At 38.3% G+C, this 18,012-nt stretch overlaps 1 protein-coding gene across 1 annotated transcript in view; it reads right to left on the reverse strand.

Moving 5' to 3' along the window:
- Nucleotides 1-14,528: 14,528 nt before the first annotated feature.
- ggt5b (gamma-glutamyltransferase 5b) overlaps nt 14,529-18,012 on the reverse strand; it is a 29,143-nt gene continuing 25,659 nt past the window's right edge. Inside the window, exons 7-12 of the mRNA XM_034192616.1 lie at nt 17,439-17,569; nt 17,176-17,360; nt 16,993-17,084; nt 16,782-16,891; nt 16,569-16,679; nt 14,529-14,957 (exon numbers count right to left, since the gene is read on the reverse strand). Of these exons, the coding sequence (XP_034048507.1) occupies nt 14,811-14,957; nt 16,569-16,679; nt 16,782-16,891; nt 16,993-17,084; nt 17,176-17,360; nt 17,439-17,569 (776 nt within the window). The 3' untranslated portion in view covers nt 14,529-14,810. The remainder of the gene's footprint in view (nt 14,958-16,568; nt 16,680-16,781; nt 16,892-16,992; nt 17,085-17,175; nt 17,361-17,438; nt 17,570-18,012) is intronic.

Here is an 18,012-nt window from a genome sequence, read left to right on the forward strand (position 1 = left end):
AACAACTCTTGCATGTTTTACTGATGATTACAGATGAAGCAAGAATAATGGGATGACACTAAGTGAACAATAAATCCAGATTAACTCAGTCATCATGCAGCAAAGACAGAATCCACTTAACAAATCATTACTTATTCATAAGTCACTCAACTGCAAAGATCTCATTAGACTTCCTTTGTTGCAGACCGAAAGTTCTGCTCTGAAAGAAGGCAAACAGGAAGACAGAAGCAGAATCATTTCTCATCACACCAACAATGAAGGGTCAGTATTAGAATAAACTGTAATTTGCAATGAAATACCTCTTGTTAGTGGAGCTGAGTCCCATCCACAGCATGTGTGGACATTTAGCTTTCAGGTCTTCCTATTTTACTCTAAAAGTACCTCTGGTAAAGTAAGCAGTATCTGAGATTGGATTTCTTGTTTCATTGCCTTTGTTTCACATTCGTACAAAATGTGTTTTATGGTTTTCACAGTTGTTGCTTGTTACAAAATAACCCTAAATATTTTACAAAGCAAATCCATATTCATAAATGAATATGACATAATGCTGCAAGCACCGACTGATTGTTTGATTTCAATTCTGTCTGCAAAATTACAAAGGATTACAAAAACTATTACTATCCATTTATTTGTGAACCATGACTGTATCAGCTTGATAGGGTACATCTGTAGTAAACGGCAAGTAAAACAACAAAATAAATCACTCACAGATGTTAACAGACATCATAAAAAAGCCAGTATTTACATTTTGTTGTTGATGTGTCAAACTTTAGCTCCAGAACCTTGATGTGCATACAGTGCATCTGGAAAATATTCACAGCACTTCACTTTTTCCACATTTTTTATGTTACAGCCTTAAATCCAAAATGAAGTATACCATTTTTTTTCCTCAAAATTCTACTCACAACACCCCATAATGACAACATGAAATTTTTGCAAAAGAACAAACTAAGAAATCACATGTACACAAGTGTTCAAACCATTTGCTCAATACTTTGTTGATGCACTTTTGACATTAATTACAGCCTCAAGTCTTCTTGAATATGATGCCACAAGCCTGGTGCACCTATCTTTGGGCAGTTTTGTCCATTTATATTTGCAACACCTCTCAAGTTCCATCAGGTTGGATGGGGAGCGTCAGTGCACAGACATTTTCAGATCTCTCCAGAGATGTTCAATCAGATTCAGGTCTGGTTTCTGACTGGGCCACTCAAGGACATTCACAGAGTTGTCCTGAAGCCACTCCTTTGATATCTTGTCTGTGTGCTTAGGGTCATTGTCCTGCTGAAAGATGAACCGTCGCCCCAGTCTGAGGTCAAGAGCACTCTGGAGCAGGTTTTCATCCAGGATGTCTCTGTACATTGCTGCATTCATCTTTCTGCTAAATTCAGCTGCTAAATTCATTAACTGCTAAATTCTTTTTCCACTTGTTGTGGTGTCGCCCCCTCTTGTTTGGCCTCCAGCTCCTCTCGAAGTGTTCGAAGGTTTTGTTTGAGTCTGTCTGTGATATTTGACACAGGGGAGGGGAGGTGATGGTCTAGTGGTTAAGGCGTTGGGCTTGAGACCAGAAGATCCTCGGTTCAAACCCCAGCCTGACTGGAAAATCACTAAGGGCCCTTGGGCAAGGTCTTAAATCCCCTATTAGTGAGTGCCTTGTATGGCATCACCCTAACATTGGGGTGAACGTGATACATTATTTGCAAAGCACTTTGAGCTTCTGATGCAGATGAAAAAGCGCTATATAAATGCAGTCCATTTATTTGAGAGCTCCTCAATTAGCTGATCTTGATCAGCCAGTTGCCTCTCTTGTTTTGCAATTTGCTCATTTTCATTAACAAGTCCTTCTTAAATTTTGTGCATTTCTACCTGTAGGTGGAACAGTGCCTCCTTCAGGCTCCCAATCTCTTTTTTCAGCAACTTCACACTCCTGTTGTTCCATGTTATTCTCCATGAGACCAGTTTGGTCTCTCTGGATGTCTTCTGCTTCCATCTTCACCATTTCAGTCTTTTCATGATTTTCATCTGTAACAGGTTGATTTGAGGTGCACTCAGCAGTGCATTTATCAGCGTTGTCCATTTCAAGCTCTTTATGATACACGCCTCCTTTAGCCTTTCAGTCTCTTTTTCCATCTCTCTCAGACGTATTCTCCACAAGATCAGGTAGGTCCCTGTGGACGTCTTCTGCCCTTGTGAGAGTTTGACTTTGAGCACACTCAGCAGAGAGGTTATCAAATTTTTCATTCCAAAGTGTCTCAATTTCAACAAAATCTTGCACTGTGGCCTTCAGGGTTTTAATAGCTGCATCTTTCCTTTTAATTTGAAGTTGAAGCTCAGCCTCTTCACCCCTGAGGCATATGATGTCATTTTCCATTTTACTTAAAATATCTTCTGAAAATCTCATGGATTCCTGGTTGCAGGTGTTCCTGTTATTTAGGGGTCCTCCTTCACAGTGTGTGCTCAAACATTTTTTCAATATCTGACTTGTACATGTTGCAGAATTCCTCTCCACGCTCAGACGTCCTCTGGACGTTGTTGCTGCACTCAGAGACAAAATGGTTGTCCAGCATGAGCAGTCAGAGAGGAACTGTTTGTAGTTACGCCCGTTACGCGTGCATAATGCATCATGAAGCAGGCAAAGATTTCAGCCACAATTCTGTGCCAATATTCTTTGTACACTATGTAGCTTCCTTTGATCTCATTGTTTGTGATGTCATAAACCTAATTGTGTGCAAAGGTTTGAGCACCATTGGAATTGAAATATTTTAATTTTGTTATACATAAAATAAATAAATATGAATTAGTGAAGTTACATTATGAAATTATGATATATAAGCTCAGTAAAAACAAAACTCTGCAGTTTAACACATATTAAACAATAAAATCACCATTTAGCAAAACACACCCAGTAATCCTTTTTAGAGCCAGTTTTCTTAAGACACGTCAGGGGATGAATAATAAATTCCCCAGATCACCAAATATGTCTTGTACTTCATTTATATCAGTCATTAACAAATAGAATCTCTGTGGTACTAACACATGGATTCTCGTGAGGAAAGCCAGCAATACACATTTGATAACTTATTTACCATTGTACAACTTAACATTAAACAAAGTTCAAGACATATTCACTTATTTGAAAGCATTCACGTCACAATCTTGTCCAACTTGTCGAATGAAAATGAGCTAAATGGTAAATGGACTGCATTTATACAACCCCTGGCAAAAATTATGGAATCACCGGCCTTGGAGGATGTTCATTCAGTTGTTTAATTTTGTAGAAAAAAAGCAGATCACAGACATGACACAAAACTAAAGTCATTTCAAATGGCAACTTTCTGGCTTTAAGAAACACTATAAGAAATCAAGAAAAAAAGATTGTGGCAGTCAGTAACGGTTACTTTTTTAGACCAAGCAGAGGGAAAAAATATGGACTCACTCAATTCTGAGGAATAAATTATGGAATAAATTTTCATCCCCAAAACTAACATCTGCATCAAATCACATCTGCTTGTTAGTCTGCATCTAAAAAGGAGTGATCACACCTTGGAGAGCTGTTGCACCAAGTGGACTGACATGAATCATGGCTCCAACACGAGAGATGTCAATTGAAACAAAGGAGAGGATTATCAAACTCTTAAAAGAGGGTAAATCATCACGCAGTGTTGCAAAAGATGTTGGTTGTTCACAGTCAGCTGTGTCTAAACTCTGGACCAAATACAAACAACATGGGAAGGTTGTTAAAGGCAAACATACTGGTAGACCAAGGAAGACATCAAAGCGTCAAGACAAAAAACCTAAAGCAATATGTCTCAAAAATCGAAAATGCACAACAAAACAAATGAGGAACGAATGGGAGGAAACTGGAGTCAATGTCTGTGACCGAACTGTAAGAAACCGCCTAAAGGAAATGGGATTTACATACAGAAAAGCTAAACGAAAGCCATCATTAACACCTAAACAGAAAAAAACAAGGTTACAATGGGCTAAAGAAAAGCAATCGTGGACTGTGGATGACCGGATGAAAGTCATATTCAGTGATGAATCTCGAATCTGCATTGGGCAAGGTGATGATGCTGGAACTTTTGTTTGGTGCCGTTCCAATGAGATTTATAAAGATGACTGCCTGAAGAGAACATGTAAATTTCCACAGTCATTGATGATATGGGGCTGCATGTCAGGTAAAGGCACTGGCGAGATGGCTGTCATTACATCATCAATAAATGCACAAGTTTACGTTGATATTTTGGACACTTTTCTGATGTTTGAGGATGATGAAATCATTTGTCAAGAAGATAATGCATCTTGCCATAGAGCAAAAACTGTGAAAACATTCCTTGCAAAAAGACACATAGGGTCAATTTCATGACATAGGGTCAATGTCAACGAGCAGATGTGATTTGATGCAGGTGTTAGCTTTGGGGATGGAAATTTACAGGGTGATTCCATATAATTTATTCCTCCGAATTGAGTGAGTCCATATTTTTTTTCCTCTGCTTGGTCTAAAAAAGTAACCGTTACTGACTGCCACAATCTTTTTTTCTTGATTTCTTATAGTGTTTCTTAAAGCCAGAAAGTTGCCATTTGAAATGACTTTAGTTTTGTGTCATGTCTGTGATCTGCTTTTTTTCTACAAAATTAAACAACAGAATGAACATCCTCCAAGGCCAGTGATTCCATAATTTTTGCCAGGGGTTGTATAGCGCTTTCCATTTGCATCAGACACTCAAAGCGCTTTACACATCAATGCCTCACATTCACCCCGATGTGAGGCTGCTGCCACGCAAGGCGCCCACAACACACCGGGAGCAACTAAGGGATTAAGGACCTTGCCCAAGGGCCCTTAGTGATTTTCTGGTCAGGCTGGGATTTGAACCAAGGATCCTCTGGTCTCAAGCCCAACGCTTAACCACTAGACGATCACCTCCCCTAAAAGTGATTATTAAACTGTGACCTTAACTGTGTGTGTAAATGTGTGCATTTTATATCTGTGTTTTTAAATTTCACATTTGTACTCTTGGTGTTAAGTAACTTTGGACATTTTATTAAATTTCATGATTATACAAAATAGATTCCTTTTCATTTTTTTATGAACACGTTTTAAATTCTGTACTTAAAATTGTACTACAAACTACATGTGTTTCATGCCCAGTTTGCGGGAGAAAAAAAATGGAAGTGTGCATAGGAATCCTTTTGCATATGTTAATATCAGTTTTTTTTAAAGACACCTTTCAACATACATTGGTGCTTATGACACCTCAGGACTGTATTTTATAGCACTGCTTGGATGTTGGACTTTCTGAAAAGTCTGTCTCCAAACTTCATGAACTTTAACACACTGTCTGGTACTGATGGACTTCATTCAAATGTGGTTAGTCAGAAACTATACCAGAGTGATGAACCTTCTTGGAGATGAAGTAATTGAGAATTTTTCTTACAAAATTTTTTTTACAAATTTTCTTCAAAAAACTTCACCCTGGAGAGTTTCCTCTCCTGTTTATGTACGGCCTCACAGCCTCACAGTTCTCCAGGAACACTGATCCACTCATTACCTACAACACAAAGTTGGCAAACAACATACCTCGCTTCAACATAATGAATCATGAGATAGCACTTGAACTTTGATCATTTCTGCCCTCAGTCAAAGTCAGGTTGACCATGTTATGTTATCATAAGAAGAAAAAAAAATCCATTGGAAATAAAAATCAAACGGAATTATACAGTACTCTTATTACAAGGCAAGGCACACTGACCTTTATCCTTGCTCTTGATATTTGACCTAAGACAATGATTGTTGACACGGACCTTGAGTACAATGACAAAAATAAATTTGTCTCAATATTTTCCAAATATGCAAAATAAATAGATAAATAAATAATTGGCCCTAATTTTCAGAATGTGTGTGGGACTTTAATCTTCCCTCCCAGAGGGAAGATTAAGGTCACTAAGGTGATATTCCAGTTGTTTTATGGTGAAGAAGTTTGACAGTTGTATGTTGAAGCAGTGTTCTTCTGTGATGTGTAGAGCATAATTTACATCTCTGAATGTATATGTAAAGTTATGTTTCTATTAATGAACAAAAAACATTAAAGGGTTAAAAGCAGCAGGCTATGCTGTGAAGTTTGTGTGTGTGTCTTTTAGATTATGCAATTATATATTCCGCCTGTTCTATCGCCGAAGAGACACATATGTGTGTATTTTGTTTCGTATAGCTTTTTTTTCATTTTTGACCCAGTTCTCACGGGTTGGTCTGACCTTGCAATAAACCCCATCCTTTACCATGACCTTGGGCCTCTTGTCTATGAAGAGAGCTACAGAATAATATCTTTAGTTTTGTTTGTTTTTTTGTTTTGTTTTATTGCCTTTTTTTTTTTACATCTGTACAAAACACTGTCACAGTTTAGCTTGTATAAAAAAAAAAGTATTTCACATAAAATTTCCACACAAAATGAATATCCTGTAATGCTCAAACACAATGATAATATACTGTTTAGCTTTTCGGTTTCTTTGAAGAAACTTCACAATTTTTTGAATCTTAAAAGAAAGAGCATCTTTAATGCTTTTAAGGTCACAGCCAAAATATCCTGTTCTGACAGCTTCTATCGGGATTTCACATCCATTTGGGTCCATAAGAATTTTTGTAATTTTGCCACTGTACACAACCATAATGAAAAAATATTGGCTTTTTAGAAATTACAACCATCATTTGCAAAATAATTAAAGAAAAAGTAAGTTCTTTCAGCTTCTTCCTTTTTTTTCGGGGTCACCACAGCAGAGCTTGCCAGTTGTTTGCCAGATGTTTGAGGGGCATAGAAAAGAATTTTTTGAAAACAAACATGAAATTTCAGCTACAGTTGGACAGAAGGCACATGAGAGACTCAAGTCTAAGTTTGACCTATTTTCTTGAATTAAAATTCTTGTCTCTGACCCTCTGCCATTACACTATAACTACTGTAAAAACAGACAGGAGTTGCATCATGCACAACTTCTCCAATCACAGCCACAGAACCTTGTAGCTCCTTCAGAGATATCGTGGGTTTCTTGGTAGTTTCCCTCACAAATCTCCTTCTTGCATGCTCACGGCTCAAGACAGATTCACCAAACAGTATTATACTGTATGCAAGTTCAAGACATATTGTCTTGGGAATGTTCATATATCCTTCCCCCAACTTGTCTAAAAGAAAAAATATATACAAAATAACTGCCTGGAAAAGCAATGATGTTTATGAAAATAATCTCAGTATTGGTTTGTATAATTATTTGTTTGCTCCAAAAATGGAGGGAATATGAATTTAATGACTGTAGTTCCTCAAAGGTTAATGGTTCACTTTTGTTGAATCTACTGAATTATAGCTGAAAAACTGTTGCACAAACACATTGTTTCATGTCAGTTTTGTTGTAATGGTGCAAAGAGGCAAAATTACAAAGAATTACAATATTCTGTCATTGTCAAACTGTGCCCACCACTTATGGACAGTGGTGGGCACAGTTCTGCTAATCCGCTAACCGCTAATTATTGAAGCTAACGTTTTCATTAGCGGATTAGCTTTCCAGATAACTTTAAAAACCATCCGCGGACCAATTAGTTTCCGATAAATTTAGTTCTGATACCTTTTAGACCCCTAACATATTTTTGTGGGCATAGTGAATAAAGCTTAACAGTTAAAGCAAAACATTTGTAAACTCGGAAATCAAAGATTTTAGTGCCTACCTGTTACAGGTTTTGTAGCAGACAGACAGCCATGAATGGTAGAGCTCTATCCTCTGCAGGCAGAAGAGAGCTGACTACCAGAGAGAAAGGAAGAGGGAGGAAAAAAGATAAGGAAACTAATGTTCCCATAATGCATTGCGGCATGTGTGTCTCAATGCTAAAACCTTCAAAATTAGTGCGTTACTTGAAAACTAAAACATATAGCTGATATTTTCACTTTGTAAAGCGACAGACGTGACAATAATTTCAATAACTTGTCCGGAATTAGTTTGTTTAAAATTATAACCATAAATCAAACTGTCTGCCTGTGAATGACTCCAGTGATATGCTGGCAGGCCAATATGGTGTGAAAATAAATTATCTTTTTTTTCCTCCCATCTTTCTCTCTGGTCACCAGGTCTCTTTTGCTGACAGAAGGCTGATCTGAAACAGAAGTGCTGACTCGTTGTGTTAATAGCTGCCAGTGTACTGAAGTCAATACTGAAAGTTATTGGTTTAGCTTTTATCTGTAACTTCCGCTAAATTTTTATGGATTTATTGGTTTAGCTTGATTGTATGGCATCACCCTAACATTGGGGTGAACGTGATACATTATTTGCAAAGCACTTTGAGCTTCTGATGCAGATGAAAAAGCGCTATATAAATGCAGTCCATTTATTTGAGAGCTCCTCAATTAGCTGATCTTGATCAGCCAGTTGCCTCTCTTGTTTTGCAATTTGCTCATTTTCATTAACAAGTCCTTCTTAAATTTTGTGCATTTCTACCTGTAGGTGGAACAGTGCCTCCTTCAGGCTCCCAATCTCTTTTTTCAGCAACTTCACACTCCTGTTGTTCCATGTTATTCTCCATGAGACCAGTTTGGTCTCTCTGGATGTCTTCTGCTTCCATCTTCACCATTTCAGTCTTTTCATGATTTTCATCTGTAACAGGTTGATTTGAGGTGCACTCAGCAGTGCATTTATCAGCGTTGTCCATTTCAAGCTCTTTATGATACACGCCTCCTTTAGCCTTTCAGTCTCTTTTTCCATCTCTCTCAGACGTATTCTCCACAAGATCAGGTAGGTCCCTGTGGACGTCTTCTGCCCTTGTGAGAGTTTGACTTTGAGCACACTCAGCAGAGAGGTTATCAAATTTTTCATTCCAAAGTGTCTCAATTTCAACAAAATCTTGCACTGTGGCCTTCAGGGTTTTAATAGCTGCATCTTTCCTTTTAATTTGAAGTTGAAGCTCAGCCTCTTCACCCCTGAGGCATATGATGTCATTTTCCATTTTACTTAAAATATCTTCTGAAAATCTCATGGATTCCTGGTTGCAGGTGTTCCTGTTATTTAGGGGTCCTCCTTCACAGTGTGTGCTCAAACATTTTTTCAATATCTGACTTGTACATGTTGCAGAATTCCTCTCCACGCTCAGACGTCCTCTGGACGTTGTTGCTGCACTCAGAGACAAAATGGTTGTCCAGCATGAGCAACTTAACATTAAACAAAGTTCAAGACATATTCACTTATTTGAAAGCATTCACGTCACAATCTTGTCCAACTTGTCGAATGAAAATGAGCTAAATGGTAAATGGACTGCATTTATACAACCCCTGGCAAAAATTATGGAATCACCGGCCTTGGAGGATGTTCATTCAGTTGTTTAATTTTGTAGAAAAAAAGCAGATCACAGACATGACACAAAACTAAAGTCATTTCAAATGGCAACTTTCTGGCTTTAAGAAACACTATAAGAAATCAAGAAAAAAAGATTGTGGCAGTCAGTAACGGTTACTTTTTTAGACCAAGCAGAGGGAAAAAATATGGACTCACTCAATTCTGAGGAATAAATTATGGAATAAATTTTCATCCCCAAAACTAACATCTGCATCAAATCACATCTGCTTGTTAGTCTGCATCTAAAAAGGAGTGATCACACCTTGGAGAGCTGTTGCACCAAGTGGACTGACATGAATCATGGCTCCAACACGAGAGATGTCAATTGAAACAAAGGAGAGGATTATCAAACTCTTAAAAGAGGGTAAATCATCACGCAGTGTTGCAAAAGATGTTGGTTGTTCACAGTCAGCTGTGTCTAAACTCTGGACCAAATACAAACAACATGGGAAGGTTGTTAAAGGCAAACATACTGGTAGACCAAGGAAGACATCAAAGCGTCAAGACAAAAAACCTAAAGCAATATGTCTCAAAAATCGAAAATGCACAACAAAACAAATGAGGAACGAATGGGAGGAAACTGGAGTCAATGTCTGTGACCGAACTGTAAGAAACCGCCTAAAGGAAATGGGATTTACATACAGAAAAGCTAAACGAAAGCCATCATTAACACCTAAACAGAAAAAAACAAGGTTACAATGGGCTAAAGAAAAGCAATCGTGGACTGTGGATGACCGGATGAAAGTCATATTCAGTGATGAATCTCGAATCTGCATTGGGCAAGGTGATGATGCTGGAACTTTTGTTTGGTGCCGTTCCAATGAGATTTATAAAGATGACTGCCTGAAGAGAACATGTAAATTTCCACAGTCATTGATGATATGGGGCTGCATGTCAGGTAAAGGCACTGGCGAGATGGCTGTCATTACATCATCAATAAATGCACAAGTTTACGTTGATATTTTGGACACTTTTCTGATGTTTGAGGATGATGAAATCATTTGTCAAGAAGATAATGCATCTTGCCATAGAGCAAAAACTGTGAAAACATTCCTTGCAAAAAGACACATAGGGTCAATTTCATGACATAGGGTCAATGTCAACGAGCAGATGTGATTTGATGCAGGTGTTAGCTTTGGGGATGGAAATTTACAGGGTGATTCCATATAATTTATTCCTCCGAATTGAGTGAGTCCATATTTTTTTTCCTCTGCTTGGTCTAAAAAAGTAACCGTTACTGACTGCCACAATCTTTTTTTCTTGATTTCTTATAGTGTTTCTTAAAGCCAGAAAGTTGCCATTTGAAATGACTTTAGTTTTGTGTCATGTCTGTGATCTGCTTTTTTTCTACAAAATTAAACAACAGAATGAACATCCTCCAAGGCCAGTGATTCCATAATTTTTGCCAGGGGTTGTATAGCGCTTTCCATTTGCATCAGACACTCAAAGCGCTTTACACATCAATGCCTCACATTCACCCCGATGTGAGGCTGCTGCCACGCAAGGCGCCCACAACACACCGGGAGCAACTAAGGGATTAAGGACCTTGCCCAAGGGCCCTTAGTGATTTTCTGGTCAGGCTGGGATTTGAACCAAGGATCCTCTGGTCTCAAGCCCAACGCTTAACCACTAGACGATCACCTCCCCTAAAAGTGATTATTAAACTGTGACCTTAACTGTGTGTGTAAATGTGTGCATTTTATATCTGTGTTTTTAAATTTCACATTTGTACTCTTGGTGTTAAGTAACTTTGGACATTTTATTAAATTTCATGATTATACAAAATAGATTCCTTTTCATTTTTTTATGAACACGTTTTAAATTCTGTACTTAAAATTGTACTACAAACTACATGTGTTTCATGCCCAGTTTGCGGGAGAAAAAAAATGGAAGTGTGCATAGGAATCCTTTTGCATATGTTAATATCAGTTTTTTTTAAAGACACCTTTCAACATACATTGGTGCTTATGACACCTCAGGACTGTATTTTATAGCACTGCTTGGATGTTGGACTTTCTGAAAAGTCTGTCTCCAAACTTCATGAACTTTAACACACTGTCTGGTACTGATGGACTTCATTCAAATGTGGTTAGTCAGAAACTATACCAGAGTGATGAACCTTCTTGGAGATGAAGTAATTGAGAATTTTTCTTACAAAATTTTTTTTACAAATTTTTCTTCAAAAAGCTTCACCCTGGAGAGTTTCCTCTCCTGTTTATGTACGGCCTCACAGCCTCACAGTTCTCCAGGAACACTGATCCACTCATTACCTACAACACAAAGTTGGCAAACAACATACCTCGCTTCAACATAATGAATCATGAGATAGCACTTGAACTTTGATCATTTCTGCCCTCAGTCAAAGTCAGGTTGACCATGTTATGTTATCATAAGAAGAAAAAAAAATCCATTGGAAATAAAAATCAAACGGAATTATACAGTACTCTTATTACAAGGCAAGGCACACTGACCTTTATCCTTGCTCTTGATATTTGACCTAAGACAATGATTGTTGACACGGACCTTGAGTACAATGACAAAAATAAATTTGTCTCAATATTTTCCAAATATGCAAAATAAATAGATAAATAAATAATTGGCCCTAATTTTCAGAATGTGTGTGGGACTTTAATCTTCCCTCCCAGAGGGAAGATTAAGGTCACTAAGGTGATATTCCAGTTGTTTTATGGTGAAGAAGTTTGACAGTTGTATGTTGAAGCAGTGTTCTTCTGTGATGTGTAGAGCATAATTTACATCTCTGAATGTATATGTAAAGTTATGTTTCTATTAATGAACAAAAACATTAAAGGGTTAAAAGCAGCAGGCTATGCTGTGAAGTTTGTGTGTGTGTCTTTTAGATTATGCAATTATATATTCCGCCTGTTCTATCGCCGAAGAGACACATATGTGTGTATTTTGTTTCGTATAGCTTTTTTTTCATTTTTGACCCAGTTCTCACGGGTTGGTCTGACCTTGCAATAAACCCCATCCTTTACCATGACCTTGGGCCTCTTGTCTATGAAGAGAGCTACAGAATAATATCTTTAGTTTTGTTTGTTTTTTTGTTTTGTTTTATTGCCTTTTTTTTTTTACATCTGTACAAAACACTGTCACAGTTTAGCTTGTATAAAAAAAAAAGTATTTCACATAAAATTTCCACACAAAATGAATATCCTGTAATGCTCAAACACAATGATAATATACTGTTTAGCTTTTCGGTTTCTTTGAAGAAACTTCACAATTTTTTGAATCTTAAAAGAAAGAGCATCTTTAATGCTTTTAAGGTCACAGCCAAAATATCCTGTTCTGACAGCTTCTATCGGGATTTCACATCCATTTGGGTCCATAAGAATTTTTGTAATTTTGCCACTGTACACAACCATAATGAAAAAATATTGGCTTTTTAGAAATTACAACCATCATTTGCAAAATAATTAAAGAAAAAGTAAGTTCTTTCAGCTTCTTCCTTTTTTTTCGGGGTCACCACAGCAGAGCTTGCCAGTTGTTTGCCAGATGTTTGAGGGGCATAGAAAAGAATTTTTTGAAAACAAACATGAAATTTCAGCTACAGTTGGACAGAAGGCACATGAGAGACTCAAGTCTAAGTTTGACCTATTTTCTTGAATTAAAATTCTTGTCTCTGACCCTCTGCCATTACACTATAACTACTGTAAAAACAGACAGGAGTTGCATCATGCACAACTTCTCCAATCACAGCCACAGAACCTTGTAGCTCCTTCAGAGATATCGTGGGTTTCTTGGTAGTTTCCCTCACAAATCTCCTTCTTGCATGCTCACGGCTCAAGACAGATTCACCAAACAGTATTATACTGTATGCAAGTTCAAGACATATTGTCTTGGGAATGTTCATATATCCTTCCCCCAACTTGTCTAAAAGAAAAAATATATACAAAATAACTGCCTGGAAAAGCAATGATGTTTATGAAAAATAATCTCAGTATTGGTTTGTATAATTATTTGTTTGCTCCAAAAATGGAGGGAATATGAATTTAATGACTGTAGTTCCTCAAAGGTTAATGGTTCACTTTTGTTGAATCTACTGAATTATAGCTGAAAAACTGTTGCACAAACACATTGTTTCATGTCAGTTTTGTTGTAATGGTGCAAAGAGGCAAAATTACAAAGAATTACAATATTCTGTCATTGTCAAACTGTGCCCACCACTTATGGACAGTGGTGGGCACAGTTCTGCTAATCCGCTAACCGCTAATTATTGAAGCTAACGTTTTCATTAGCGGATTAGCTTTCCAGATAACTTTAAAAACCATCCGCGGACCAATTAGTTTCCGATAAATTTAGTTCTGATACCTTTTAGACCCCTAACATATTTTTGTGGGCATAGTGAATAAAGCTTAACAGTTAAAGCAAAACATTTGTAAACTCGGAAATCAAAGATTTTAGTGCCTACCTGTTACAGGTTTTGTAGCAGACAGACAGCCATGAATGGTAGAGCTCTATCCTCTGCAGGCAGAAGAGAGCTGACTACCAGAGAGAAAGGAAGAGGGAGGAAAAAAGATAAGGAAACTAATGTTCCCATAATGCATTGCGGCATGTGTGTCTCAATGCTAAAACCTTCAAAATTAGTGCGTTACTTGAAAACTAAAACATATAGCTGATATTTTCACTTTGTAAAGCGACAGACGTGACAATAATTTCAATAACTTGTCCGGAATTAGTTTGTTTAAAATTATAACCATAAATCAAACTGTCTGCCTGTGAATGACTCCAGTGATATGCTGGCAGGCCAATATGGTGTGAAAATAAATTATCTTTTTTTTCCTCCCATCTTTCTCTCTGGTCACCAGGTCTCTTTTGCTGACAGAAGGCTGATCTGAAACAGAAGTGCTGACTCGTTGTGTTAATAGCTGCCAGTGTACTGAAGTCAATACTGAAAGTTATTGGTTTAGCTTTTATCTGTAACTTCCGCTAAATTTTTATGGATTTATTGGTTTAGCTTGATAAAAGTTAACTTTTCAGTTAGCGGATTAACAGTTATTGAAGCTAACTTTTTGGTTAGCTGCACCCACCACTGCATATGGACCTTGCCAGGGTACATCTGCTGTAGAAATGATAGTTCAGCTAGAAAATAAATGATTCACAGATATTAAAAGACTTCATAGAAAACCACGGTATATTTGTTTTTGTTGGACAACATAAGGTGGTCTTGTTGTGGCTCATGTTAGACTATACGTAAGAGCAGATCTGAAGCAGCTCTGTCATTGAGCTAACTGGAGATAAGTCATTAACGTCCCAAATCTGAGGCAACTTGCATGAGAATGTGAACAATGAAAGTGATTCAGTCATGTTAAACCAGATTTTCCAGATTGATCTTGAAAGGAAAACGGCCGACATTGCTCAGCTTTGTCGTCACAGTTGCAGAGATTCACAGTACTTAAGGCTAAAATTCATCTTCTTGGTCTGCAGGTTCAGTACCCAGCCTCCGTTCCCATTTTTCGACGGTCTGATGCAGCTGTAATGCAGCCACTCTCCTTTTCCACAGCATTCACCACATTGAAGTAATATTTCCAGTCTCCAACACTGTGTCCAAGAGCTCTCAGTCCATCTATCACCACCTAAGAGAACACAAACACATCACTTAACACCACTCATAACTCCTGAATTATTTTAATAAATTTATTACAGGCACATTAAATTCTAAAATTTCAATTTCAATTTTTTTAAACTGTTATTCAACCTGAGATCACTTTAACTGAAATAAACATTATTTATGGGCTGTGTTATAGCGGCGTTGAAGTGGAAAACACAACAACATTAAACGCAACACAGTGACAATCAAGAAATCTGTGTATCTTGTACTGTACATATTGCTTTATTTCTGTCTTGCAAAATGAGCTGTTGCTAGTCTGACTCTTGTTTGCTTTGCTAATATGGGAGTGGTGTGCTTTATTATTCTCATGTAAATCAAACTAATTCTCCATTTGTTGCAATTCACACATTTTGGAAATCACATAAATGGACAACACTAAATGCACATGAGCACGGAGCTTCTTTCAGTGTTATGTTTTGCTCTTCATGGCCACCATACATAGGGCCACTTCACACATAGTTCAAATAAGTACAAATCAGGGCAAATCATGGCAAAATAGCTCGTATGAGCGAACCATGAAACCATCAAGCCGAAGGGCAGGCGTGAACAAACCCACTGCAACGGTTTCGTGCATGCGACAGTGTCGTGCTGCATGAAACCGTTGCAGCGGGAACACAGTGTGAGCAGCTGGAGCATGTGTAACCACACTGCACAGCTGCTCTGAACAAAAAAAGAATAATACATGCCACCCACGGGATTCGAACCTGCAGTTTACAAATGCTCTGATTCCCAGTCAGAAACTTTGCCACTACGCAACTATCGCTAGCCTGTAAATGGTGCAGAAAAATGTCTAAAATCAACAGACATGGACGAGGTGTGCTGTGTGCAGCCGCTGCAGCCCAGCGCAAAGGCGAAAGATATGTATTTCTACATAAGGACAGCAGTCAGACACACGCGCCTCATGGAGGAATGTTGTAAGTTCATGTCCTTCAAAACACGGTACGTGTTCTCCAGCTGGGATGTCCAGGAGCAGAGATCTTTACAGCCACAGCTGTGAGCAAATATGCCCCCTGTCCATTCAGTGCCAAGACCAATGTGTCATTCTCTGTGTTAAGTGGTCATTCATTTTCTAATTTGTTATGTAATTGCGTATGTAGGTATTGTTGTAATTATTTATATAACTGTCCTAGCGGTGGTTTCTGTGTTTGTAATGTGTGCACTGAGCCTTCATCCAGCTGTCAGTGTGCTGCAATCACCTGACAGGCACCTCTCCGTGCTGTGTGCGCTCAGACCTGGCTGTCTGGCCCCCATGTGATCAGATGTGTACATACATATAAGCATTTTATGCAAGTGTGCCCCCCGAGCATGACACGTGTTGGAGGGAGCGGGTGGGGGTGACACGCGCACACGTGTGAGACACATGCACCACGTATGTTGCTTTTAGAAACTCCACACTCATGGGGGAACTTAGACAAATTTCACATCCAGCTCGAAAGTGATCGTCTGCTGACAAATTTACACGTATTGCATACGATTCCTGCTTCATGCGCAATTCATGCACAATCCAGTCACATTCTTACTATGTGTGAAGGGGCCCTTAAAGTGTCACAGGACAGTGTGCATGCAAACTGTTCACCTTATCAAAATGATCCTCAAAATTCACATTGTTCTTTGAATCAACAAATGCAATCGGCGCAGCAATGGCGTCTTTCAGACTCATTCCGAGCCACAGGCGATTTATTAAAGACTGTAACAATAAAAAAACAAACAAAAAACAACATTACGTAAGCAAAGCATGAGGGGTGCAAACAGGTGCGCAAGCAAACAGGCAGATGTTAAACTAAATTACCATGGCTACTGCTGTTGTAATCATGCTTCCGCCTGATCCACCAATCAAAATAAGCCCTCCGGACTTTGACTGCAATATCACCGGAGTCATTGAGGAGGGAGGCTGTTCACCTACAACAGTAATCAGACTACCGGTCATGTGACAAAAGGGCCAAATATCAATATAATGTGTGTTTAATTCAAATGAGTCAGATGGAAAGGTCAAGTTTTACCTGCTTTGACTGAGTCTGCTCTGCCACAGAAGTCTGCCAGTTCGTTGTTGAGGATGATGCCAGTTTTCTGGGAGTAAATAGCCCCGCCGAATCTGATGGACAACAACCGGAATTATAAATAAAACCACAGGATGAGCATTATTTTGAAGGGGGTTTGAATCTTTGTCCAGAATTTCTGCTCACATGCTGTTTATGGTGCTGGTGGCAGACACAGCCAGTCCATCCTCATCCAGGACAGACACGTGTGTCGTCCCAAAGTGATCAGAGGAAGGTTTGATGTTGTAGTAGGACTTAGGATGGGTGAAATTTGGAGATATCATCTCTCTGATGTGGTTGATGAAGGAGGAATTCATCAAATGAGCTGCACTCTGAAAGACAAACAATCCAACTCATGTTCTGAAAACCTTGAAGTTACTGTGGGATTCAGGTGTAAACCTGTGAGCTACCTTCTTGTCACTGAAGATGGGATCACAGATGCTCTGCTTTTGCCCATTGGCAAATTTAACAGCCTCTATATAGCGATGATAAGTCTGTATCTTCTGGTTGCCATCTAGGGAGTTTGGAGTCAAGAGGTATCCTGAAAACACAAAGTCACAACTGAGATTAAATGCACACAATCCATTTCCAGGTGAATTAAGCATACATGAAATCCAGTGTTTTCTATCAGAAATATAATGATATCTGCCAAGATTTTGGTCTTAAGCCCTTTCCTGACTCCTATTGACAAGTACAGAAACCTCACATGGAGGATGCCATTTGTTAGTAGTACCACAGTAAAGTCCACATCACACATAGCCAGAACGTGCAGGAAGCAGGCTGACAGCCACAGACATGGATGAGCAGAGCTTTGAAAAATTAGTAAGTTTTGTCAAATTAAAAAGTTTTGTGTTTCAAGGCAAGCAGTTTGATTTGATTTAATAAGCGAATAAAAAGTAAATATGATTCAAAGATATGTTGTATTTCATGTTGATGTCAATTGAATAATTGAAAACATGACAGATGTCTTCATGGTGAAATAGT

Source organism: Thalassophryne amazonica, chromosome 17 (genome assembly GCF_902500255.1).
Source record: "Thalassophryne amazonica chromosome 17, fThaAma1.1, whole genome shotgun sequence".
In the NCBI taxonomy this organism is placed as follows: domain Eukaryota; kingdom Metazoa; phylum Chordata; class Actinopteri; order Batrachoidiformes; family Batrachoididae; genus Thalassophryne; species Thalassophryne amazonica.